The sequence below is a fragment of the Penicillium concentricum genome (genome assembly GCF_028827145.1).
Source record: "Penicillium concentricum strain IBT 3081 chromosome Unknown utg000001l_segment0_segment0, whole genome shotgun sequence".
NCBI classification, from domain to species: domain Eukaryota; kingdom Fungi; phylum Ascomycota; class Eurotiomycetes; order Eurotiales; family Aspergillaceae; genus Penicillium; species Penicillium concentricum.
Genome location: NW_026622754.1, coordinates 807,611 through 831,340, shown reverse-complemented (window position 1 = coordinate 831,340; position 23,730 = coordinate 807,611). Strand labels below are relative to the sequence as shown.

Here is a 23,730-nt window from a genome sequence, read left to right as displayed (position 1 = left end):
TGCCAACTGTACAAGAAAGAGGTTTGACTATTGTCGCCATCGCCAACCGACGGGTGAGCATGCTATAGTATGCATGCTTCACAAGAATGTAGAAGTGAATACGTATCCCATCGGCAATAATATACAAGACGTTGTATAGAGACACTCTTTAGCAAATAAAGGAGGCAATATTTGGCCTCTGTTGGCCCTTGGTGTTTGCTAGAGGTGAATTGTCGTCTAGCTTCTGTGGACCTCCCCCTCTTTCTCTTCCTCATGAATCGCATGAGAGAAAAGATCAACTGAGGTATTCGCAAATTTCCTGGCATTTACTCCTCGTTCGAAAAGGATATCAAGCTCCGCAAAAGTCCGTCCTTTGGTTTCAGGCAAACGAAAAAATGTCCAAACAAAACAAAGAAGACAAGAGCCGGCCCAAAAGAAACCAGCCTTGGCTTTCCAATTCCAGGCAGTTGGGTTAATCATATACGGGGCCATGATTCCGCTGACAATGGAGCAGACGTTATAAAGGTTCCGAGCCAAGCTTATACTTTTGGCGCGAAGTCGAACAGAAGAAACTTCCGAGACGATGGAGTAACATACTGTTCCGACAGTAACCTGGTAGCACAAGGAGAGTACCAAGAGTAGTGCACCCGAGGCCCAATAAGCGGAACTGTTGCCTGGGCCGCCAACGCCTGAGATTCCAATACCGAGAAGCAGCAACAAGAGAGTAAACAAACCCCAAAGGTACAATTGGCGACGGCCGACACGAATCATGAGTGTCCAGGCGAGGAAAACCCCGATGAAACCGATGCCGTACTGTGCCATAGTCAGGTTGAAAGCATTGGCAGTATCCATCCCAGCCTGCTGGAAGAAATACGTAGAATTGTTCATCAAAGCTGTACCGCAGATATTTTGAATACCCCAAGTAAGGCAAGCGATTTCGGTTCGTCGTAGGTTGTAGCCCCTGAAGCAGTCCACATATGTCGCACCCTGGCTTGCTTCTTGTTCAAGCTCGTTCGTATAAGCCATGACCTCCACAGTAGCGTCAATGTCGACGGCGTCGTCCACATTTCGGCACGTCAATGACCGGAGGGCAGATTTAGCCGCTTCTTTGTCACCGCGTCGGACATACCACCACGGCGAATCGGGCGCAAAGGTGATGCCAATGATAAGGGGAACTGGCCACATCCATTGCAATGCGTATGGGATACGGTAGGCCCATTGATCGTCCCTTCCCAGCATGGCTCTCAGGACGCCCGAGGCTAACAGCTGGCCCATAACCCAGCATATATTGATGTAGGTCGTAAGCAAGCCACGGAGAGCGACAGGGCACACCTCGGAAGCATATGATACCGGCAGTGTTTGGAAAACACCCCATGGAATTCCCATCAAAACGCTGCCAACCTGGAGGACTTCCACCGTCGGCGCAAAGAACTGGATGAAAATGAGACCAGTGATCAACGCCAGTGCCCCAAGCATTGTTTTGCGATAGCCAAACCTCTCGGCAATGAAGCCATTGAGGAAGAGACCGATGATTTCGCCTGCGGCAGCACCATTGTAGAGTCCTGACTGCCAAGCCGCGGAAACGGAGTACGTGCCATCACCCAGGAGAACTCCATATTTCTTCTTCCACGGATCTAGTGCAAAGAAAGAGGTGATGAGAAGCAGGTCATAGCCTTCCATAACCACTGCCGTGGACAGCAGGATGGACCAACCAACGGCTTTTGAATACAGTCGGAACGCAGTTGAGATGGGCATCTCGCGCTCACATCGAGTGGTTTCCCGAATTTGAGCTTGTCGACATGCTTTTTCATCTTCGTAGACCGGGTCCTCGTCATGTTGAACATCTCCGACCTTCTTGATAGGCTTGTTTGAGCCTGTGTCCATTTTCGCAAATGTCATTGGCATTAATGGAAACAAAAGATAGGAAATGGAAATTGAGATGAGACAGTTCTTTCGCCAGGAACAGGGTCAATAGAATAAATAAAGGCTACATGACAATAACATTTCAGGGCCAACATCACATCTCTGCCTCGTCAGACTTTCCATTCCCAAACCCAGTGGAACTAGCAATGGACACTCTGGGTTAATGATATGAAGTTCTGTATATCGATTTATATTGGTGTCTCAAATTGGCAATTGCAGATGATCGGCGGTCAATGAAGGATGAGGACTGTCTGATCGTACCCCGTTACGGTGTTTATATACCTTACCATATTCCATTTTTGGGTACTTATGGGTTGCCCATTGTCCACCCGGCGAGTCCTCATGATTCTATATATTACATAATTGAAGAATTAATATGAGATATTAATCATGTAAGGTCACATCCACGGGTAATATGAGATATATTCCAAGGTTAGTGAGTTTGGGGTCTGGTGTTGAAACCTCCGCATTTTGGGATCTGCGGTGTTTATGGGGGGCCCCGGTTACGCTTGGGTGGATCTTCGGCGTTCCCGTTACAAGAAGCCTGATATGAGATCGATTTCGGCATTTAGCCAGTAAAGAAAAAGACCTCACTCTCGGAATCACCTATAAAATTATTACCTAGATCCAGTTTAGTCACTCAATCGCACGCCATGTGGCTGTGATTCGCAGAATTACAGATATTTTTGAGAGGATCGCAGGTGACGGTTCTTAGATATACATCTGCAGTTTTCCCCAAAGATCTTGAAGAAGCATTTAAAAATCTGCCTTGCCGTACGCTGAAGTTCAGGTAATCGAAGTTGAATGGACTGCTACACCATATGCTGACAAGCATCAATATATTTAGTAGTGCTGCCACCACTTTCCGTATTAGGCATCTCGGCCAGCAGCTGAAACCCACCTGGGAAGGAAAGCCAATTCCACTAGAATTCCGAATTGACCATCATAAATAAGGGTCTCCGTATATCTTGTACTTCTGGATTCTAGGTCAATTCCAAGGGTATATAGGGAGTAACGTAAATGATATATGACGATGTCGATAATATCGACGATGTAAGCTCGGATCGAGCATCAATATAAAGATACAAAGAATAGATTCAATATATTCAAACTATAAAACAGGAGTTTAACATATCATCTAGCTGTTAAAAGTTCTATTGATCTGTCCGACGCAAGACCAATCGATTGAGATGCTCAGGAGATACTGAAATGATCCCCGACAGGTGGAGGGTAAGATTGAAATCTCCGAGAAGGCTCTTCAGCACATGGCGTACTCCGCCCTCACCTTGAATGGCCAATCCATAAACGTATGGACGACCAATCAGGACCATTTTCGCACCAAGCGCTAAGGCCTTTGCAATATCAGCACCGCAGCGAACACCCGAGTCAAAGATAATTTCCAAATCATCTCCCACTGCGTCCGCAATCTCCGGCAAAATATCCAAAGATGCAATACCTCCATCCTGTTGTCGTCCACCATGGTTGGAGACAACAATTCCCTGGACGCCATAATCAACAGCTCTCTTCGCGTCCGCCACCGTCTGAATTCCTTTCAGAACAATCGGACCATCCCAATGCTCCTGGAGGAATTTGATATCTTCCCAGCCGTGACTCACACCGGGGAAGACTGTATGCGCCCACTCTGTGGCGGCAGTTTCGAGGTCCTCCTCAATGGGTTTCCCATGCTCTTCTTCAAACTTGCGGCGGTATACAGGGTCGGTAAATCCCAGTGCTACACCGATGTCGTCAGGTCGAATGAAAGGGTTGTATGCATTGTTCAGATCGCTGGGACGCCACCCAAGAATATACGTGTCCAAGGTGACCACCAACACCTTGTAACCCGCTGCCTTCGCTCGTGACAACAGGCTTACTGTGATATCATTGTTCTCATTCACAGGCCAGTAGAGTTGATACCAACGGGACCCATTGCCATTGGCCTTGGCGACATCCTCGATGCTCGTGGAGGATGCTGTGCTGAGGATGTAGGGGACATTTTCCTTCTCGGCAGCTTTTGCCGATGCCGTCTCCCCGTCCGGGTGGAAAATCCGCTGCACGCCCACCGGTGCCATGGCGATCGGATAGTCGTACGTCTCGCCAAAGATCTTCGTTCTGAGGTCTGGGAAGTCGCTTTTGACCAGGCGCGAAGGTACGATCCCCCATTTCTTGAAGGCTTTCTTGTTGTTGTCGTCCGTATCACGAGTTCCAGCGGATCCCCAGACATATCCAAAAGAATCTGCCGAGAGCCGATCTTTGGCTAGGGTTTCCCAATCGTGGCAGTTGAAGGTTATTGCGGGCTTCTGGCCTTTGCGACCGGCCTGGTACACGTCATTTTCGTATGTAAATGGGGTGAGTTTGGGAATCGGCTTATCCGATTCGATGTCCTGTGGAGACGTCATAGTTGATGAAGTAGAAAATTGAATGGAATCGGAAAGAAAATTGGCACAAACAGTAAATTAATTTGAAGGAAGCAAGGAAAGAGAAGCCGCTTTTATAACTTACAGGGCTGTAGTACTTCAGATAATGGGGCTCCTCGAAATTGGTTCTAATTGGTGGGTTCATAGAGGCTCCTCAGCAAGCTCGGTGCTTAATGTGAACGCATATTCGGCCGAGATACGTCATTGAATGACATTTTGATGGCCACTAGATTTCGACGAAGCATCCTCCGCCATGATCCGGGGAGCGACAGAGATACTCCGAAGTCTTTCTTGTTCCTACTGATGGCTACGGTGGATTTGTCAACCCTGTATCTTCCCAGATATAAAATACACCCTGCTAACCTCATCCACATGCAGTTGTAAGTTGAATCTCAAGGAAATTTTCAATTTGGCTTCGGCAAATTTCATCATCATAATAATATAAGCTTTTGATGTTGTCAAGCTATCTTTGACTGTAACTAAAACCTCCAGGCTCCACAGTGACAAGCACTAAACAGCAGCAGAAGCCTCGCGTCTGGAAGCCCTGCCTTTCTCGGACCACGGGAAGTGGAAGACAGGAATGATGAAAAAGCTGTTGCTGTTGTCTGCAATACCTGCCAGGGCGGAATACCACGCCAAAAAGGCAGCAATGAGAGCAAATAAACCTCCAGCTTTGAGGATTGGCGGATTAGGCATTCCGTGGGAATCCCGATGAAGGTGTCCAATCCCAAGCAACAAGAAAGCAACATCTACAGATAGGAAAAGGGAAAAGAACACTGCAGTCGATTTGACAGTGCACGTGAGGAGAAGAAACGTGAAGGCGAACCAGCCCTAGGAGTTGTTAGGCATAAATTATGATAATAAGGGTGAGTTACATGGGAAAGCCAACTTACCATAAGAAACAACCCATACGAGTCGTAGAACATGTCAGTTGACCCACTACTGTCAGCTTTCTGAAGCTCTGACATGATTTGGAACCCAGGGGTAAAGGTGATACCGAGGGCGATCCAAAAACCACCGTATGAAGACAGAGCTGTAGCACCAAATGTGTTTCCAGCAGCCATTTCCCTACCAGGCAAAGAAATAGGTCAGATTCAGATCATCTCATAAGGGGTATTCAATACGAAAATACTTACCACATGCCCGCGAGAAGCTGCACTAGCCCCCCATAAGCGTAAGCAACACCAACAACCATATTAGGCTCTGTGATGTCCCGGGTGCCCATATTGATACACCCAAGTACAAAGGTGCTCAAGGCAAACCCCGAGAGACCCAGAGGTGCAGGATTTGCAAACTTCCGAAGCTTGGGCGTCCGATAGAGACCCGGTTGTAATTCACCCGCAAAGGCAGGTAGTCGCGACTCCACAGTGTTCACATGTGCTAGTGGGCCATAGTGCTCGAGGTGGGACGGTTGAAGGTCGTCCAGTTCGACGTTGGTCGTGGCCTCACTGCTGGATTCCTTGGGGTTGTTGGAATTCGAAAGAGCAGTCATAATTGCTGCTTCTTGTTAAAAGTAATTGAGCTGGTGTTTTTGTACAAAACGTGTCGATATGATATTGTATAAATAGTGGGATTCACAACGCGAAAGGAGCACAGGATATTAGATGGAACATAACAATTGGAAGGAGGGAAGATCGCATATAAATAGTGCCTACGGGATTGTACATTGTGGGAGTCCCCGGGGAAATGATCTAAGCATAAATGTGGGGTGAACCATTACCCCAGGTGAATAGGTAAAACCTAGACAGTGCGGCAGAGCAGGTGAAACTTTTCGGTATAGAGGGTTTGTGGGGTATGCATTGGAGTCTAGTAAAATGCGGAGACGGGATTAATTGTGCACCTTCGTGATTACTGGCCGTGAAAGCTTGATTGCAACTGGTCTCGGCCGAGAACGACACAATTCTATTCAACAAGCATCGGCCGAGAACATCGCTCTACCTCACCGAAAAAGTGGATGTGGCATGCGAGTGTGGGTATAAACGCGAAACCATGTATGTATGAGAGTCACAATCTTCTTCTATCATAACCAATGAAAGAGAAACTGGAGAAAAACTACAACATAAGGGATACAACATACGCAGGGGCTCGGACATGGAGATATTGTTGACCACAGATAAGCTTCGGAGGCTCATTTAACCATAACCTGATTAGGTAATTGCCAAGAGTGGAGAAATTGAGCCACCCGTGGACCCCGTTGTTAGGTCGTTGTTAGCTCCAGGATAATCTCGAAGCTGAAATGATGTGTCCAAAACTCATCTATCATCCTGGCTCTGATTGGATCCCAGCAAGAGATCTGCGATGAAGCTATAACGAATGTGACATGGCTCCGAGGGCGGTCAACAGCTCCAACCACTCACAGACCACAATATACCACGTATGATCTGGATTCATAATCTGTACATAAGTAGGGGCTGGACCCAAGGCCCTACAAGTGCTTGGTCCCGGCATTTGCCACTCCCGAGTCAGAACCGGTTAGATCTACGGCTTATGCCCGAAAATTCGGGTTAAGTGGCGGGATGATCTGGGCTGCCTGGGCAGATTGGAGGGAATGCCGAATATTAGAGGCTGCTTAGAAGGGGGTTTCCGGTACTGCCCATGATTCTTTTTCTCTCAGTACGCGCTCAATCATAATATATAGAATAGGGAAGCAGTTCGGGGAAGACTGTTCAGGGTAATTTCTTTCCGAAAAAGGTCGGCATTAAGTTGCGGTTTTCGGTTTACTTCACGACGCGTGGTCGCTCATTGCCTACTTAGGCTGGCCTCGGCATTGAAAAATTGGGCAGGGAAGACTTGAGTGGCCCCGAAGCCTTGTCTACTCCTGGCAAACTATCATGACATAGTAATCAACTTCGAATCTAACCGAGTTCTGTGGTCCACAAACCGGGCAGAAACTATGACACTTGCAGAAGAATAATTGACTCGGCCGAGAACATATTAGAATAGCCCCGTGGGCCTCGGACTTGCATTGCCATTTCTTAGTAAGGCACAGCCATTGTCACAGTGGGCCAAACCCTCTTAGGAACCCGAGCAACAGCTTTTCAATCTTCAGTTTAACCACTCACTGTATGTACTTCACTTGAAAGGATTTTTATGGCTACTGGTGAAGGGGAGGAAGCGAAAGAAAAATCAGTGTTCTTCAATCTAGGGAAAAGCAGAGTCTTTTATACTCTGATATCTGGCAAACAATCCGATCGTCTGCAAGCAAAATGGGAGATGGGATCATCTAACAAGGATATATCGGAGATATCTGCACCCTATTATTGCCAATGTCGGCGGCAACATACCATAGCATAGCAGATTCACACATTCTGGTGCAAAATGTGCAACGATTTATCATGACCTCTATTTCTACGAAAGGTAATTATATCCCAAACACCATGCCATATTCCATTAAAACAATGGTGGCGATATTCTCTAGCTACGAATCCAAAATCTATCAAGGTGGAGTGAGGAGGACAAAAGACCACCTGTTGGACTTGGTTCTCTGGAATGGGAGAAGGTGGCAAAGCAACGTCTTCCGCTGACAATTTTCTTTAATTTTTTGGGCTCGTCAGAATTGGGGTGACAAACGACAGAAAACCTGTCGCGTTTATGAATGTGGAATTGGGCCTTCGCAGTTGGTGAATTCGAATGTTCCAATCTTGAAACTGACCGAGGAGCATTGGATTATGCCAGCCGATTGAACCATACCTCGCATGTATTGGCCATTTCTGCAATGCTACTGGCATAGGCGCTGCTCCATGGGAATCGGTGATTAAAATCCGTTCTAGAAACTGCCAAATCAATTGATGTGGCTATGAAGTCGATCGGAAAGTGTAGTTTATGGAATACTAAACCGGTTTGTTGCTTAACGAATTGAGCGAGTTCCTGGCCTCTGAAGCTCTAGTAACCAGCAATAATGTACTCTCTTGCTCAAAGAATTTTCTTGATTTTTAGAGACTGGTGACATTGGGTAGTGAATAGGTGCGAGTTGATTGGAGGTGAGGTCGTCAGTAGTGCTGAGTAATCCACCTTTTCGGCCCCGCGGCCTCGGGCCCCGGAATGGGCAGAATTGAACTCCACACAATTCCCGACATCTGCAGGCTAGATTGTTCCACGCATACGCGATGATTCTTTAATTATTTGCGCATGCTACCTATACTTGGTCACTGGATTGGAATGAAAAGACGCAAATAAACCGTCAACCAAGCGCGCCGAACATGGAGCCAGTGGCGGGGCCCTCCAACACCTCTACCACCGCCCAACCGCGTCCGCCCTCGGCGACAGGAAGTCACCAGATTACCCGGAAACGTGTGAGCTATAGCTGTCAAACCTGTCGGCGGCGCAAAGTCAAATGCGACAAGGTGATCATCCTGAATTCGAAATATGGTGCTTGAACTGAACATTTGTTTTTAGATACTTCCAGTATGCGGCAACTGCGCGAAAAACAATACCGAGTGTGTCTACGACACGGAACCACAGCAAGATGACACACAACCCAGTCGCACCCGCCGGGCGAATAGAACCAAACGGCGGAGACAGACTCAACAGGAAAATACAGATGAACACCTGCCGACCTATGACAATTCGAGGACAGCGTCATTATCAAATGTCCAGAAAACAGATTTAAGCGCCGTTGAAGCCCATCTGGCTCAACTTGTGTCGCTCGTTGACCGGCTAAAGAAGGATAACCGGGCACATGAATCAACGGAAGTGCAAGCGCCTGCATTAAACTCTAGCGCGGAAACCGCGCCGATGGAAGAGGGCAATTCTGCTACCAAATCCCTCGTCGCACGGCCTGACAGTCCGTTGAGTGCTCCTACTGACTGTAGCAGCGATGAGTTTCCCATTCCAAACGGTCAGACTACAGATCTTGTTGATCCACTGGGAACTTCGAATTTGGGCCACATGTCCTTGGGGGATGGCGGGAGTTCAAGGTCAGTATCGACACGCTAAGCTAAGGTGCGTTTGAGTGTCTAACTTTTGGTTAGATATGTTGGAACGACGTATTGGGCTTACATTTCTCATGAAATGGACGAGCTCAATCAATTGCTCGGAAACCAGAATCGGTCGCATGATTTAACAGCAGGGAGTGATCATACTGCAACCGATTCAGTTTCTAGCGAGCGAAGACATCGGAAAGAATCGATAAGCAGCCAAACCACCAGCCCAGCCACGCGCTCTCCCTTTCCGCTCGGCTTCTCGGGACCCATCCAGAAAGCTGTTTGCATCCCATCGGGTTATTTCTCAGTGAATGATAAAGCGGTGGAGGCAGATATGCTTAAGCATGTTCCGACAAAATGGCAGAGTGACATTCTCTACAAGGGATTCATGTCTGGTGTCCACTCATTGAGTCCTATGATTCATCCTCCGATGATCTTAAAACTTTACAATGCCTTCTGGGACTGGTACGACGGCAAAAGCTATACGGGGGAGCCATGCCCTAGTCCTTCTTTCATTCCACTCCTATACGCAATATGGTTTGGAGGTTCAGTTTCGATTTCCATGAGAACAATGGAGACAGAGTTCAATACTTCGTCACGAGCTATCCTCTCGACAAAGTATAGCGAGGAGGTTACTTGTTGGTTGGCCAAGATCTCATTTCCCCACAGCGTCACGCTTCACGGTCTGGCGGCCTATCTTATTGCGCAGACAATTTTGTCAAGGGAGGAAGAACCTTTGGCAAGTAGTTTGTTTGTCAGTTTAGCTGTGAGAGTGGCGCAGACTTTAGGGTTACATCGGGATCCCTCCCATTTTAATATCGACCCATGGGAAGCCGAGTTCCGACGCCGACTGTGGTGGCATATCATGCATATGGATGGCGTTATCGCGATGTCGAGTGGGCTTCCGCCATTGCTTACCGATGACACTTACTGGGATGCTCGGGAGACGAGCGAGGTCAAGGACACCTTGTTGGGTACTGCCGAAGCCAAGCAGTATGAACAATCGGTTGCCAGCGGCCAGCGGCCACCTGATAATCCGGACGACCCGACTGTCTGTGGTGGGCCGTCGATGGTAAACGTGTATTATTTGTCCGCAAAGGGCAAATGCATAATGGCTAGTGAGTGATACTCGGCTTAGATCTCAGGGGCGTGGACTGACCTTTCGGCAGAGTCTGTTCGTAGGATTCTAAAGATCCAACTAGGCACGAAGCCTCTAACAAGAGGGGATATGGTTGAGCTACGCTCTGTGCTTCATGATCTTCAAGTCAAACTCAACTCCATTATAAACAGAATTCCAGAGACAACTGCAACTGAAAAGTCAGCAGCGTCTTCAAGACGAGCTCCGAATTCCACCGCGGAGGAACTTCCCATTGAAGGTCCATCTGGCTGCCCGGAGCAATATCATTCAGTAGTCCTCGTCTCGTTTCATAAATGGGCCAGGATTATTTTATCATTATTCATCGATAAGGTCGGCCTTCTCATTCAGAAATACCGTTCGGCACTAACATGGATGTAGGCATTTTGCGTTGCGTACCAACCATTCCTTAGGAATCCTCGAAGTCGAATCTGGCCCGTAGCACGCCAAAGGTAAGCACCGCGACTCATTGAGCTACTGAATCTAATTCAAATAGTGCGCTACGCCATTGTTATTCATTCATGGAGAAGTTTATTCGATTGGCGACGGATCCCGACTTTCAGCCGTTTCAATGGGGCTGGCCAGGGTGAGTATTCCGATCTTTCATATAGGAATTTTGACTAATAATCGCCAAGGAATCATCAGCCCATGCATGCGATGATGTATGTTGAAAGCTCGAGTTAGTAGCTATGCTAACTAGATCTAGGATTATTCTCATCGATTTATACGAACGACCATTTAGCCCCGAAGCCTCCGTGTCACGCGGATTCATTGATCAAATCATGTCGCTCTCTGGACCAGACGGGGGCGTCGTAAGTGGCGGAGATGACATTTTCACACAGCGTCCGCTGAGGAATGGAGGCCGCGAGGCCTGGGATATGATCCGTCGTCTGCGCCAAAAGGCCTGGCAGAAAGCCGGTCTGAACCCACAATTGCCCTGGACGGGAAAAGATTGGCCAACCGAGTCTGGCTTTGCAAATACACCTTACTTCAAATTCCTGTCATCTGCAACCGTGACCGAACCTACTACGAGCGCAGCAGTGACTGCCACCCTCTCGTCATGCGACAAAGCATTTGCTCCCGACTTAGCCTTTGCTCGTTCCTCCGCTGCTACTATCCCGACTCAACAATCCATCCTCAACTCTCCTACGATCGACTTCATGAATGCCGCCGATCCGAACACGATGCCAGCTCCTGAGCCTTCTGCACCCTTCATGCTCGATCCGAGCCTCAATTTTGACTGGGGCGAATGGGACAATATCTTTGGGCAGTCTTTACCCGTCGCGGATGAGCTTATGGAACTCGATCAAGTCACGGGGCTTGCATTTGCGGACTTGGAAAATGGCGCTACGTGAGACGAGCATGAAATCGAGACAACTAAATATCCCGCTGGGTCTGCTCAGGCTCTGCATTCCAACAGTACGCCTTTCTTTTTCTTTTTACCTCCTCACCCTATATGGGATGTTGACTCCATTTCACTATGGGTTCCATCCTTCTTTGTCTCGTGGCATTCGAGTTGAATCTCTCATGCCCTGAGATTATCCAATGTGGACTCTCCAAACATTATGGTAGTAACCAATTACTATCTATCATTCTGCGAGAATCCCTGACATGCTAGGGGAGCAGTTTGACGACATGATGTGAGGCACACTGATACAGGACTTTTGTACGGTGCATCATTGGACGTGATTGTACTCAAGTACTTTGTCTGCAATCTTGTGCTTCTGAAGGTCTTGTAGGAGGACGACACTTGGATTGACACCATAGTGAGTTACTTCCGTAGAGGATGTTGGATTAATCGGAATGGTTTACGACAATGGCCAGTTTGCGAATACAATTTTGGATTCTCCGTGCTCTCTACATTCTTCCTAGCGTAGTAACGACAGAGAACAGGTGACCCTTATGTGGGTATGATTCAGAGAGCCTTTACTGGGCCCTCTAGGAAGATTGTATCTTGAGGGTATCAATGGTTAATATCCCGCTATTGTAACGGATAAACATCCTTGCAATATGGAGAGTCACCTGACCGTGAACCCCGCGTACAAGTGTCGACTTCGTATTAATCCAAATTGATCTTATCAATAGAACAATTAGATCTACTTGGTCCGCAGCGGCAGAATAACCATCGTGAACAGAAAGGTTCACGTCGAATGAGACATGTTCGCTCCACCAGGCTCCCCAGATGTCTTAGCCCTGGCAAAATTCGCCTATCAAGTCTATGACACCTACAAAGGCGCTCCAAAGAGATTCAAAGATCTCACAGGTGACATCAAAGGACTTGAGATTCTCCTCCTGAAACTTGGGAACAGACTTTCCCTCCAAGGGGATACTACCGACCAAGATGATTCTCACAAAACTTTATTATCGTCTGATGAAGCTGCGGGCTTGGAACAGCTTGTCAAACAAGCCGGAGAGATGTTAGAAGAGTTGCAGCAGAAACAAGGATATGCATCAGCTCCAAGAGGATTGAGTCGATTTAGGTGGTCCCAGGGGGAAGTGGACTCTGTGAGGTCGAGAATTACGTCTCTTTGTGCGATCATTGGAGCATTTAATAGCGGTTTGGCGCTTCCTAATATTGCGTCAAGAGTTCCCGTGTGAGTCCCATCATAGTCATATCAACTGCAGTGTGCTGAAAGCATTTCCCTTTTGACGATGAATTACTGACTGAAAGTAGGGTCGACAAACAACAAGAAATCTTGGATAAGTTAGATAACTTCCTTCTGAGTCTCAACAAGGATAGCCTCTCATCTACTATCTCCGTGGCCGGTTCGAGCGTCCCAACCCTTGTTGAAACCGAAAACGAGGTGAACCCTATCTCCGTGGCCGGACCGAGCGCCCCAACCCTTGTTGAAACCGAAAACGAGGTGAACCCAGAATGGCCCAAGCTAGTCCGCCGAATGACCGAGTACGGTATATCCGAAGCAGAAGCAGAGCAGAATCAAGATCTCATTCTGAAATGGACAACTCGTGCATCTGAACCCGCGGGTTCACTTCCTCTCCAGCGATCACCAACTACCAACTCTATGGGAAGTATAGATGACGACTTAGGTTTAGGAGCGCACAAACGAGAAATTGAAGTCCTCTCAGCCGTATACGGACCCAAAATTGTCACAGACATTATGAGACACATTATCAATGCGCACTTAGGTCTAAAGATGACTAGAGTGCCTTTCTCGGCTACGAACGAGACATTCGGTGGAGATCCTTGGCGGAACCGCATTAAGGCTTTCTCAATGGTCTGGCGAAAAGTGATTCGTCTCGATTATGGAAACCTCTATTCAGCTCCTCAGAAACTGTTCGCTGAGGAAGGTGAAGTGCTTACCATCGATCTTTCAGTTCCACTGCCTTTCCACAAGAGTTCGGAAACGAATCAACGGGGTTCGATCTATATTTTGAATGCAAGCTGGCACAACTTAGACGTCACGAAACATGTCAAATCGATAACGGCAAATGATCCTCGACCGAGTATCATGGCATCGACTCATGAGTTCTTCGCAATAGATCCGTGCTACGGACACGGGAAGGTCATGTCCGTGACATGGGCGTACTCGGATACCGCGGCGGCACTGTCACATTGCGAGGTGAAGACTGTGACTGAGAATTCTTCGATCCAAGTCCCTCCATTCCTGGATATTATTCGTGCGAACTGGGGTGGGCTGGACATTACGAATCTTGTTCGAGCGAAGATCACACCTCAGCAGACATTATACTTTGACACGAAGAATGTCTCGGCCTTTGCGTCTCCCGATCCGCTACCTGGATGGCAAAAGACAATTTCGATACTATATCAGTATGGTTCTTTGGAACCGATGCAAATGCTGGTTGCAGGTGAAGACTCTGGCTATGCCATTATCGACCCGGGGGATCGAATGAGACGGAATTTCTTTTTTTCTAAGAGCATAGAGGTCACATCAGATATCAGAGTGGTAGCTGCTGTGTGGGGATTGCAGCCTGTTTCTGAGAGAGTGTTTGGCAGGGCTGTGACAGAGAGGAAGAAAGTCCTTTGTAGTAATGCCTTCTTTGGGAGGGATGGATGGGGTGGGAGAATAAAGACTCTTCAGGTATTCTTGCAGAATGGACATACGGGGGAGTGTGTTTGTGTGAGTGAGAAGGAGGGGAATGTCCTTGAGATGCCAACTATTTGGCCAGAACATTAAACAGCCTAGCTAAAACCTACTCTACACTACCTTCTATAAAAGGAAATAGGTGACCCTCAACAAATTATGTGATCTTTTAATATCCCCCAATGCCAGCATTATCAGAATGGCCCTAACGCCGTTACCAGTCCTAACACTATCCCAGGGTAAATACCTGTAAGGTATCTGGATTTATAATGTTTTGATTAGCTCCCGGAAGGTGAGGCTCAGATATTTGGTCTTATAAATACCTGACTTCCTATGCTCTGATTAGTCTGAAAGCTTATAAAGTTCTATTCTATCTACATATGTAGATAGCATGATCTGACTCTATGTACTGATTTTATACATGATCTTTGAGCCAATAAGCATAGAGACCCTGTTAGGGACAACCCACTCTTCCGGTTCTAGCTCGACACCAATTCGTCTTGATTCGATGACATGTTCTTCGTCATAAGGATCACGATGGGAGAGATATTCGATCATGCGAGGGTACCAATATTCTTCCAAAAATTCCATCACGGGTTGGCCAAGATCGTCAAACTTGATTTTGAGCTCATCGAGAAGTTTTTCGAAATCCATTATTCTCAAGTTCTCTTCGTCACGAATCTCTTCGGCCTCTTCTTCTTCTCTGCTTTTGAGTTTGAAGCCACAAGGGGTGTAACGAAGGATGGGAAACTCGTAGTTTTCGATACAACATGAGTGTTCCAGACCCAATGCATCAAAGGTCAGAAATCTGACAATCTCCCAGCCAGTTTCCGCATTCCTTCTAGTCCACCAAAGGAGGAATTGTATGAACTCTTGGAACCAAAAGCTGATATCTCCATTCTTGTAGCCGTAAAAGAAATCAAAAATATGTCGTAGCAATACTGACATCGCAGTACATCCGCCGGGAGAGCAGGCGCAGACACATCCATCCCAAACCGAAGGAAGGAGAAATATTCTCTTTCCGAGCTCCACGACAGTCTGCTCCCAAGCTCGATATTGTTCCAGGGGGTCTAATCCGACCCCTTCAGACCTGTCGAAACTTTCGAAGAAATAGTCGACGATCTTCAACCCAAGATGATGCGCTGTAGTTGCACTTGTTCCAGGTACTTCTTGATATGGATCAGCACCTTTTGAAACCAGCCAAGCCATTCGCTCCATGTCGTTTCTCCCAGCAGATCGTCCAACCCGACTGCCATGTATGTCTCGTGCTGAAGTCATGAGAGGCATGACGCCTTGGGAGTTAAGTTGGTTGACACCCCTGAAGCCAACCTGGTATAGTTCTTCTAGCGTGTCGGCAGAGAAATGGTAATGATAAACAGACCCGTAAGCAATCTCGTCGTCAAAATATGCAGGGTGTAGGATTGGATCGATGTATATCTCTTCATTTACTAGTCGAGCATGAATGTCTGCGGTGTGTATATCGAGTATCGTAGCTTTGCCTGTCTTCTCGTCGTCTGATATCAATTTCGGAAGTTGACCAGCAGGCAAGCAAGATTGGGCCAAATGCCAAAGTCTTTTGCGTCGTGTGGCCAATTCATTGACAAGAAGCGATTTTATTTTGCCGCTGCCTTTGAAATTTTGGCATTCATAAATATCATCCCAACTAAATGGCCACCCAGCCTCAATGAGAAGTTTGACTGAATGATAAGTATTCTCCATGTTGTCGTCTTCGACATAACGGAGTCCTGAAGTAATGTAACCCGGTGCTGCGCCTGCTTCTAGTAAGATCTGGATTCCTTTTGGCCACCCAAATGCATAATCAATCAAAAACCAAGTGTCATCTATCATGTCGTTTGGCGAAGCTGTTCCCAAGTTGAGAGCATCTCTCAATTCACCTTCGGACTCTTGAACTATGATCCTTACGATATTGGGGACCTGTATTGCTTGAAGCAAATTAGTGTTGTTGAATGGGATACGAGAAATGTTCACATACAGTCATTGTTTTGGGAAAGTAGGTGCTGAATACCCTGCCTGTCGGCTAGAGATTCAGGAGCGTGTATAGTGAAGGAATAGCCAAGGTCGAGTAGGCGCGAGCCTAGAGAGCATTCTTCTCTGAAAATGGTGAATTCGTCACGGTACCATGCGGTGATATGGTGGTGCTTTGCGTTTGGCTTGGAGCCGCAATCCAATAAGAAGTTGAGAAGTCTGTGAAAGTGGTCGGATCGACCTGAGTCGATCGACCTCCCACGATAGTTGTAAAAAAGCTATTTGTGTGAGAGAAATAGGTGGCGTCGGAATGGGGTAGCGCCTACATCAAAAAGTGAAAGCTCTTGACCGCAATGCTCAATCAACTCAAATGGCGTTGCCTTTTGTAGATCGAATGCCCATTGAAGATACTGCAACGTGTGATTCACGAGTAATTCAAATTCATCTGGTGCTGCGCATCCAAACAGGACCTTGAACCGAAACTCTTTACATAATCGGTATCCTAGACTTTTTCTTTTGTCCAATAGAGTCTGTAGGTGCAGAAAAGGAGCGATTGAATACCCTCCAGCTCCCCTTTTGAGCGAGAATGTTGCTTCAATAGCAAAACCCAACAGGTGACTACAATAGTAGTAGGACGCCTTAATGACTTCTGTTTCCTTGCGGGATGGACGTGAGCGAGGTTTACATCCACTGTTCGCCGGATTGCGATCCTGGTAAGCAATTGATGTGTCACGAGTTGCTTCTGTTTTGTATGAGCTTGGAGAGGTTCCATCACGATTCATCTCGACGGAGGCGCTCTTTATCATATGGTCACCCCGCGTTGCTATTTGCAAAGATGAGCTCAGTCCAGACAGTTGTTCTCCTTGAGCACACCATGACTGTAGTAAACTTGGGGGTGGCATGAATTGCTTTGGTATATCTCGTAACGTCAAGTGCTGGAATCAATTAGCATGAGCCGTAGTATGGGTACAGGAGGGAATACCATCGCCTGCATCTCTTGAGTCATCTTCCCTAGGACAGCTCGAGTATTTTGCGCCGAATAGCTGATACTTGTTTAGCCCCATAACATTACTCGCATGAGATTGCTTCAACCTCGAACAATCAAAAAGCAACAGACTCACATCAGTAAGGCTGTAGCGAGCACCCCCTGGACGCTATCCAGATCATCTGCCATGTCACGCAACCATTCCTTTCGGAAGGGATATGCAGCCTTTTTGAGCTGGAACCGAAGAGAGCCTTGCTCGGATGTGGTACGTGCATATCGATCTACCGCTGTCTTGAGCCGTTTTATCGCCTCTTCGATGCTCTTTGCCTTCTCTTCGAGGTCGTTCGCGATCGTGGGGTCGGTGGTACGGAAGTCTTTAATCAGTTGCCTTAAAGATCTCAGTGGCATACAAAGCCCATTGGCTTTTTGACCGATATTTTGGATATCCTCATCGAAACCCCGCCATGCCTGGCAAAACGAAACAATCTCGCCACAGACCTGCAAACCGAGGGATATAATACCCACAGCTGTACCGGCCACGGAGAGAGGGTCAGACATGACTGGATAAAGTGAAAACGAGAAGAGATAAGAGTGAGAACTTGGAGGTCGTTCCTTTTAGTGGACTGCATGGCTAGCGCACGTGTCGTGGCGCCAATCAGAGGCGTTGGTTGGTGAGGCTGAGCATGAACGAACCTATGCCCAAGTCATTTCAATATTTGATAAGCAGACACCTTGGAAGCTCAAATATAAAATTCTCACTAAATTGATGTATATATAGGTAGATGTTGAAGCTGATTGAAGGGTATCCAACTACACAATTCCCCACATGGCCCCTCTATTCCCCACTCATCGGCAACATCTCCGAGATCTACAACTCTCTCTGCCTCTCTCTCTCTCCCTCTCCCTCTCCCTCTCCCTCTCCCTCTCCCTCTCCCTCTCCCTCTCCCTTCTCTTTCCCTAACACCCTCCAACAATCCAAACCCCCAAACCAAAAAGCCATGACAACAGAATACCCCCACCGAATCGCCCTCCTAGGCCTCGGCACAATCGGCCTCTCAATGCTTGCAATGCACCTCCGCCGCCCAGACACCAGCATAACAGTCTACGACCCCCGACCAGACTACGAATCCCAAATCCGGAGCACACTCCCCTCCCTCCTCGATTCCCCCGATTCAACAACCCTAATCGACGACCTAATCCGCACATCCCGCCTAAAACTAGCCACCACCCTCCCGGAAGCCATCCAAAACGCAACAATCGTCCAAGAACAGAGCCCGGAAGTCACGTCCTCGAAACAAGCCCTGTGGAAGGAAGTCGCCGGTCTCGCTGGTCCAGATACCCACTTATGGAGTAGTTCATCTGGGATACCCGCGTCGGCGCAAGCAGCCGGGTGCGAGGCTGCGGACCGTGTTGCTGAGCGGTTACTCGTGGCGCACCCGTTCAACCCGCCGCATTTGATGCCGCTTATTGAGATTGTGCCTGGGCCTGAGACTAGTTTTGGGAGGGTTGAGTTTGTGAAGAAGTATTTTGGCGATATACCTGGTCCCGGGGCTTCGGCTAGTGCCGGTGGTAGTGGTTCAAGCGGGGAACAGTCGGCTTCACAGCATTACCGACCTATCACGCTGCACAAGGAGATCCCTGGGTTTGTGGGGAATAGACTTGCTTTTGCGCTGCTGAGGGAGGCGTGTTATCTTGTTGGGGAGGGGGTTGTGTCGGCGAAGGATTTGGATTCTCTTGTTACGGCTAGTTTGGGGCCGCGGTGGGCTGGTAGTGGTGTGTTTGAGAGTTATCATGCTGGTGGTGGAGAGGGTGGGATTGGGGCGTTTTTGCAGAAGCTTGCGCCTACGATTCAGAATGTGTGGGGGGAGTTGGGGCAAGTTGATATTGAGGGTGAGCAGGCATGGAAGGACTTGGTTGTTAAACAGACGGAAGATGCTTATGGGCCGTATACTCCTGAGACAAGGAAGAAGAAAGAGGAGATGTTGAGGGATGTTGTAGAGATGCAGAAGAAGAAATGGGGGGAGTTGTGATAATGTACGGATATAACTACTCTTCTAGAGTTACTAGGTTGAAAAGTGAACAATAGAGTGCTCTATTCGCATTCTTGTATATCTAGAGGGCCATAGCTCCCCTATTAAAAAACCAAAACATTTTGTTACGTCATATTCGTTCCGTCCCTTACAGAATCTGCTGGAAAGCACGGTTAATGGGCGAGCGCACGGTGTGGCCCTTGTAGAAGTCGATGGTGGCAAGAGCACGCTTGCTGATGCCCTCGGGGGTGAACTCGAATTTCTGCAGACAATTAGTAAATGATCATGGGACAGTGAGTGAAGATAACTTACGGCGTACACCTCCTTGTAGGGACCGGAAGCACCGAAGCGGTTGAGACCGAACTGCTCGTGAGAGTAGCGCTCCCAACCCATGGTGCTCAGAGCCTCGACAGACAGAACGGGGATGCCGTCGGGCAGGACCTGGAGACGGTACTCCTTGGTCTGGGCATCGAAGACCTCGAAGCAAGGAATGGACACAACACGAGCAGCAACACCGTGCTTCTCCTGGAGGTATGTGGCAGCCTCAATGGCGATGCTGACCTCAGAACCAGTGGAAACGATAGTGATGGCAGCGTTAGGGGTGTCGACAGCGACGTAACCACCCTTGATGGCGCTCTCGAGGGTAGAGAGCTCAAGCTGGGGCAGGTTCTGGCGGGTCAGAGCCATGACGGTAGGAGTGTGCTTGGAGGTGATGGCGGAGTAGTAGGCAGCGCTGGTCTCGTTGCCGTCAGCGGGACGCCAGACCATGCAGTTGGGCAGAGCACGGAAGTGAGCCAGAGTCTCAATAGGCTGGTGAGTGGGGCCGTCCTCACCCAGACCGATGGAGTCGTGGGTAGCGACGTGGATGACACGGACGCGGGACAGAGCCGACAGGCGGAGGGCACCGGCGGCGTATGAGACGAAGTTCAGGAAAGTACCACCGGCGGGGATGATGGTGCCGTAGGCAGCCAGACCGTTCATGACGGCAGCCATGGCGTGCTCACGCACACCGTAGCGAACGTAGCGACCGGCCCACTCACCGATACCAAGATCAGGGGGCTGGAAGTCAACAGCGTTCTTCCAGCGGGTGTTGTTGGAGCCAGTCAGATCGGCGGAACCAGAGACCAGCTCGGGAAGGATGTCGTGGATAGCCTCGAGGCAGGCCTCAGAAAGCTTACGGGAAGCAACGGCAGCATCAGTAGGCTTGTAGACGGGGAGCTTCTTCTCCCAGCCCTCGGGGAGCTTGCCGGAAAGACGGCGAGCGAGGTCAGCACCCTCGGTCTTGTGCTCGGACTGGTACTTCTCGAAGAGCTGGTTCCACTCCTGCTCCTTGGCAGCACCCTCAGCGGCGTGCTTGTGGTACATATCGTAAACCTGCTGGGGAACAGCGAAGCTCTCCTCGGGGTTGAAGCCGAACAGCTTCTTAACGCTCTGGGCGTCGTCAGCCTTGAGGGGGTTGCCGTGGACACCACCGGTACCGGCAAGCTTGGAGCCGAAGCCAATGGTGGTGGTCAGCTTAATGACGGAGGGCTTGTCAGTAACCTGCTGACACTTGCGGATGGCAGCCTCGATACCCGCGAGGTCGTTGTCACCATCCTTAACCCACTCGGTGTGCCAGCCGTAGGCCTCGAAGCGCTTCATGACATCCTCAGTGAAGGCACACTTGGTGTCACCGTCTGTGGAGATAAGCCGGTCAGCCTTTCATATCTAGCTTTGAGGTCGAGTCAATCTTACCAATGGAGATGTGGTTGTCATCGTAGATGGCAATCAGGTTGCCAAGCTTGAGGTGACCAGCCATGGAGGCAGCCTCGCTGGCAATACCCTCCATAGCGCAACCATCACCGAAGAACATGTAGGTGTAGTTGTTGAAAAGCTCGAATCCGGGCTTGTTGAAGACACCACCGGTGTGAGCCTGAGCCATGGCGAGACCGACAGCGTTGGCGAAACCCTGGCCAAGAGGACCAGTGGTGACCTCAATACCGGGGGTGTCGTGAGCCTCGGGGTGACCGGGAGTGATGCTGTCGAGTTGCTACTAAAATGAGTACAAGACTGCTGGAATATGGCTTGGAGGGACTTACACGGAAGTTCTTCAGGTCATCCAGGGAGAGGGCGTATCCGAACAAGTGGAGGAGAGCATACTGGAGCATGCAGCCGTGGCCGTTACTATCCGATTTGAGATTAGCAGGTATTCCAAGAGCATGGTCATTGGGGTTCGGATGGAAAGGCTATTGCCAACCCGTAACCAGCCTGACTTCAGAGGGAGAAAAGACTTACGAGAGAACGAAACGATCACGGTTAGCCCACTCAGGGTTCTTGGGGTTGAAGTTCATGAACTTGTTGAACAGAACGTGGGCCACGGGGGCCATGCCCATAGGGGCACCGGGGTGACCGGAGTTGGCCTTGGAGGTGGCATCAACCTGATAGCGAAATGTCAGTCAAATTTCCTGGATTAAACGCATTGAAGCTTCATATGAGCCCGAAGACCCCGATGTTGCTCCAATTGAACGTATGAAAGAGAGGGGCGATTGCCCGGTGAAGCTCAACGTACCGCGAGAACACGGATGGTGTTGACAGCCAACTGGTCCAGATCAGTGTAACCCATGATGGCGGATTCTAATACCGTTAGAGATGAAAACCAATTCAAGTCAGCTAGATACGTACATTTTTGAGTGAATGGAGTGATTGGGAGGAGGATGAATGAGAGAGGGAAGAGAAGAGGGAGGGGAATGTATTTGTTGGTGGGGGTATGATGTCGGGTGGGGGGGACTTGTGGCCTTGCAGCTCAATTCAGCGACATTATTTACCAGGTCACATTTAACATTTAACAGAATCTATTTTTACGGGATTATGAATATCTCATTTTACAGGCTAAATCAATCTTGGACTCTTTAAAAACTTGTACATTTTTCTTATCTAGTTATTGCATCACTGGCTGACTCATCGAGGCACCTGGGCAACTATATCTGCACTATATACCTAGGTAGTATGTACCTATGAACGTTTATATATCAACATACCAGTGAACATTATACTCATTGCCTCTCCTGTACCTGTATTTCTCAAACATCAATAGCCGTTTCTTCCGTTGTGACCTCAATGGCCCGCATTTTCCGACACTCTTCCGGCATTGACATCCACACGTTCTGTTAGTATACACCGGGAGCCGCCCGGAGGACCCTGCTCCGACTCGCAACCGGCCTTTTCCACGGAGTGAAATTAGCCGAATTTCCATCTATGGCTGCTCAATAACCGTGCCGATATGATCAGCTGGTCAACAGAAAAAAAAAACAGTTCTGAGCGAATTCGTGCTCTGGACCTCGGGAGGCTCCTGGATAACTCAGAGCGCTTACAAACGTACCTGGACCTCGGATTCCCCAATCAGGCCAATCCGAGGCAAGATTGAAACACCAATGACAATGGAATTCTACGAATATAAGTGGAATGGTACTAGTTCCAAGGAATTAATAACGTGACCCCCACAGAGAAAGTAGCCCCCGGAACGTGTTGGGGAATTCAACCACTCGGTGTGCCGGAAGAAGAGTAGCGCCGGAGAAAAACATCAAGTCACGTGCGAAGTATATTCGAACTGTACATCTATGTGATACAACTCTAGGCATCGTTTGTTTCTGTTAAAATATTCGAGACGTCTGTATAACATGGGCGTTGAGCCACCCTTGGCTGCTCTTAGCATATCTTCGTCCAATCTCCCAATCTGAGTACATATACCACCTACCCTTGCTGTGCTTCCCCGGAAAGTCACCACCAGTCAGGATTAGAAAGAGGAGAACCTCCCAGTCCAATATCAAATTTTGAAGACTATACTTGCATCGTATCATTCACGTTGCTTCCAATCTTCATTTATATCATTATTAAGCACCCAAAGAGTCCACGGCCTTTCTAGGCAATCGCTACCCCCGGAACCTCAACTCCGACGACTTGTGTGAAGGGGAACTTCAGGCAAAATCCCCCACCTCAGAACCTCCAGCTCAAGTTGAGCAACGTGTCAGTCAGGTCAGCTTGCGCCACATGCACATATAAAATTGGCCACTTCCTTTCAGCTGCTAGATCTCCATGACACAACAGAAAGGAACTAGGGCATCTGACTGATATGGCTTGGATATCAAAGTATATTGATCGGGACTCGTGGTAAGAATCGTCGTATGGTGAACTTACAAGGGGAATTATTGTACTACTTAACACGGAAAACCCTTGGATTTGGAACGATGTCGGAATTCTTGCAACCCCGGACCTCGTGATTGTCTGTGGCTTGAGTCAGCTTACAGGGGTTGGCC

At 48.5% G+C, this 23,730-nt stretch overlaps 8 protein-coding genes across 8 annotated transcripts; 3 read left to right on the top strand and 5 right to left on the bottom strand.

The window, feature by feature from the left end:
• Positions 1-216: 216 nt before the first annotated feature.
• N7517_000320 (Major facilitator superfamily domain general substrate transporter) lies at positions 217-1,878 on the bottom strand (the record flags this gene model as incomplete). The annotated part of the gene is made up of 1 exon (XM_056718050.1): positions 217-1,878. The coding sequence occupies one exon, from the start codon at positions 1,876-1,878 to the stop codon at positions 217-219; it is 1,662 nt and encodes a 553-aa protein (XP_056582185.1).
• A 1,178-nt stretch (positions 1,879-3,056) lies between these two features.
• Positions 3,057-4,298, bottom strand: N7517_000319 (lactate 2-monooxygenase; the record flags this gene model as incomplete). The annotated part of the gene is made up of 1 exon (XM_056718049.1): positions 3,057-4,298. The coding sequence occupies one exon, from the start codon at positions 4,296-4,298 to the stop codon at positions 3,057-3,059; it is 1,242 nt and encodes a 413-aa protein (XP_056582184.1).
• Positions 4,299-4,826: 528 nt separating this feature from the next.
• Positions 4,827-5,808, bottom strand: N7517_000318 (acetate uptake transporter family protein; the record flags this gene model as incomplete). The annotated part of the gene is made up of 3 exons (XM_056718048.1): positions 4,827-5,147; positions 5,210-5,384; positions 5,453-5,808. The coding sequence occupies 3 exons, from the start codon at positions 5,806-5,808 to the stop codon at positions 4,827-4,829; spliced, it is 852 nt and encodes a 283-aa protein (XP_056582183.1).
• Positions 5,809-8,482: 2,674 nt separating this feature from the next.
• N7517_000317 (uncharacterized protein) lies at positions 8,483-11,728 on the top strand (the record flags this gene model as incomplete). The annotated part of the gene is made up of 8 exons (XM_056718047.1): positions 8,483-8,659; positions 8,712-9,232; positions 9,287-10,356; positions 10,408-10,706; positions 10,755-10,825; positions 10,870-10,959; positions 11,009-11,035; positions 11,080-11,728. Coding segments are annotated over 8 exons (2,904 nt in total), but the record flags the coding sequence as incomplete, so codon positions are not given.
• Positions 11,729-12,530: 802 nt separating this feature from the next.
• N7517_000316 (uncharacterized protein) lies at positions 12,531-14,530 on the top strand (the record flags this gene model as incomplete). Its single annotated transcript, XM_056718046.1, has 2 exons — positions 12,531-12,967; positions 13,048-14,530. 2 exons carry the CDS (start codon positions 12,531-12,533, stop codon positions 14,528-14,530), a joined length of 1,920 nt encoding a protein of 639 aa, XP_056582181.1.
• Positions 14,531-14,839: 309 nt separating this feature from the next.
• N7517_000315 (uncharacterized protein) lies at positions 14,840-17,966 on the bottom strand (the record flags this gene model as incomplete). Its single annotated transcript, XM_056718045.1, is given in 6 exon segments — positions 14,840-16,347; positions 16,361-16,372; positions 16,431-16,701; positions 16,750-17,358; positions 17,406-17,466; positions 17,545-17,966. The coding sequence occupies 6 exon segments, from the start codon at positions 17,964-17,966 to the stop codon at positions 14,840-14,842; spliced, it is 2,883 nt and encodes a 960-aa protein (XP_056582180.1).
• A 440-nt stretch (positions 17,967-18,406) lies between these two features.
• N7517_000314 (Dehydrogenase multihelical) lies at positions 18,407-19,438 on the top strand (the record flags this gene model as incomplete). Its single annotated transcript, XM_056718044.1, has 1 exon — positions 18,407-19,438. The coding sequence occupies one exon, from the start codon at positions 18,407-18,409 to the stop codon at positions 19,436-19,438; it is 1,032 nt and encodes a 343-aa protein (XP_056582179.1).
• Positions 19,439-19,484: 46 nt separating this feature from the next.
• On the bottom strand, positions 19,485-22,130 carry tktA (transketolase tktA). The gene is made up of 7 exons (XM_056718043.1): positions 22,100-22,130; positions 21,987-22,051; positions 21,713-21,855; positions 21,517-21,601; positions 21,173-21,467; positions 19,751-21,114; positions 19,485-19,700 (listed from the first exon to the last, which is right to left on the bottom strand). The coding sequence occupies exons 2-7, from the start codon at positions 22,038-22,040 to the stop codon at positions 19,587-19,589; spliced, it is 2,055 nt and encodes a 684-aa protein (XP_056582178.1). The 5' UTR covers positions 22,041-22,051; positions 22,100-22,130; the 3' UTR covers positions 19,485-19,586.
• Positions 22,131-23,730: the final 1,600 nt, after the last annotated feature.

Excerpts from the sequence above, each read along its gene's own strand:
- tktA (XM_056718043.1), bottom strand. The coding sequence starts at position 22,040 with ATGGGTTACACTGATCTGGACCAGTTGGCTGTCAACACCATCCGTGTT. Across the intron at positions 21,468-21,516 it reads ATGACCTGAAGAACTTCCGT|CAACTCGACAGCATCACTCC; the intron begins GTAAGTCCCTCC and ends TCATTTTAGTAG. Across the intron at positions 21,115-21,172 it reads TGACAACCACATCTCCATTG|ACGGTGACACCAAGTGTGCC; the intron begins GTAAGATTGACT and ends TTATCTCCACAG.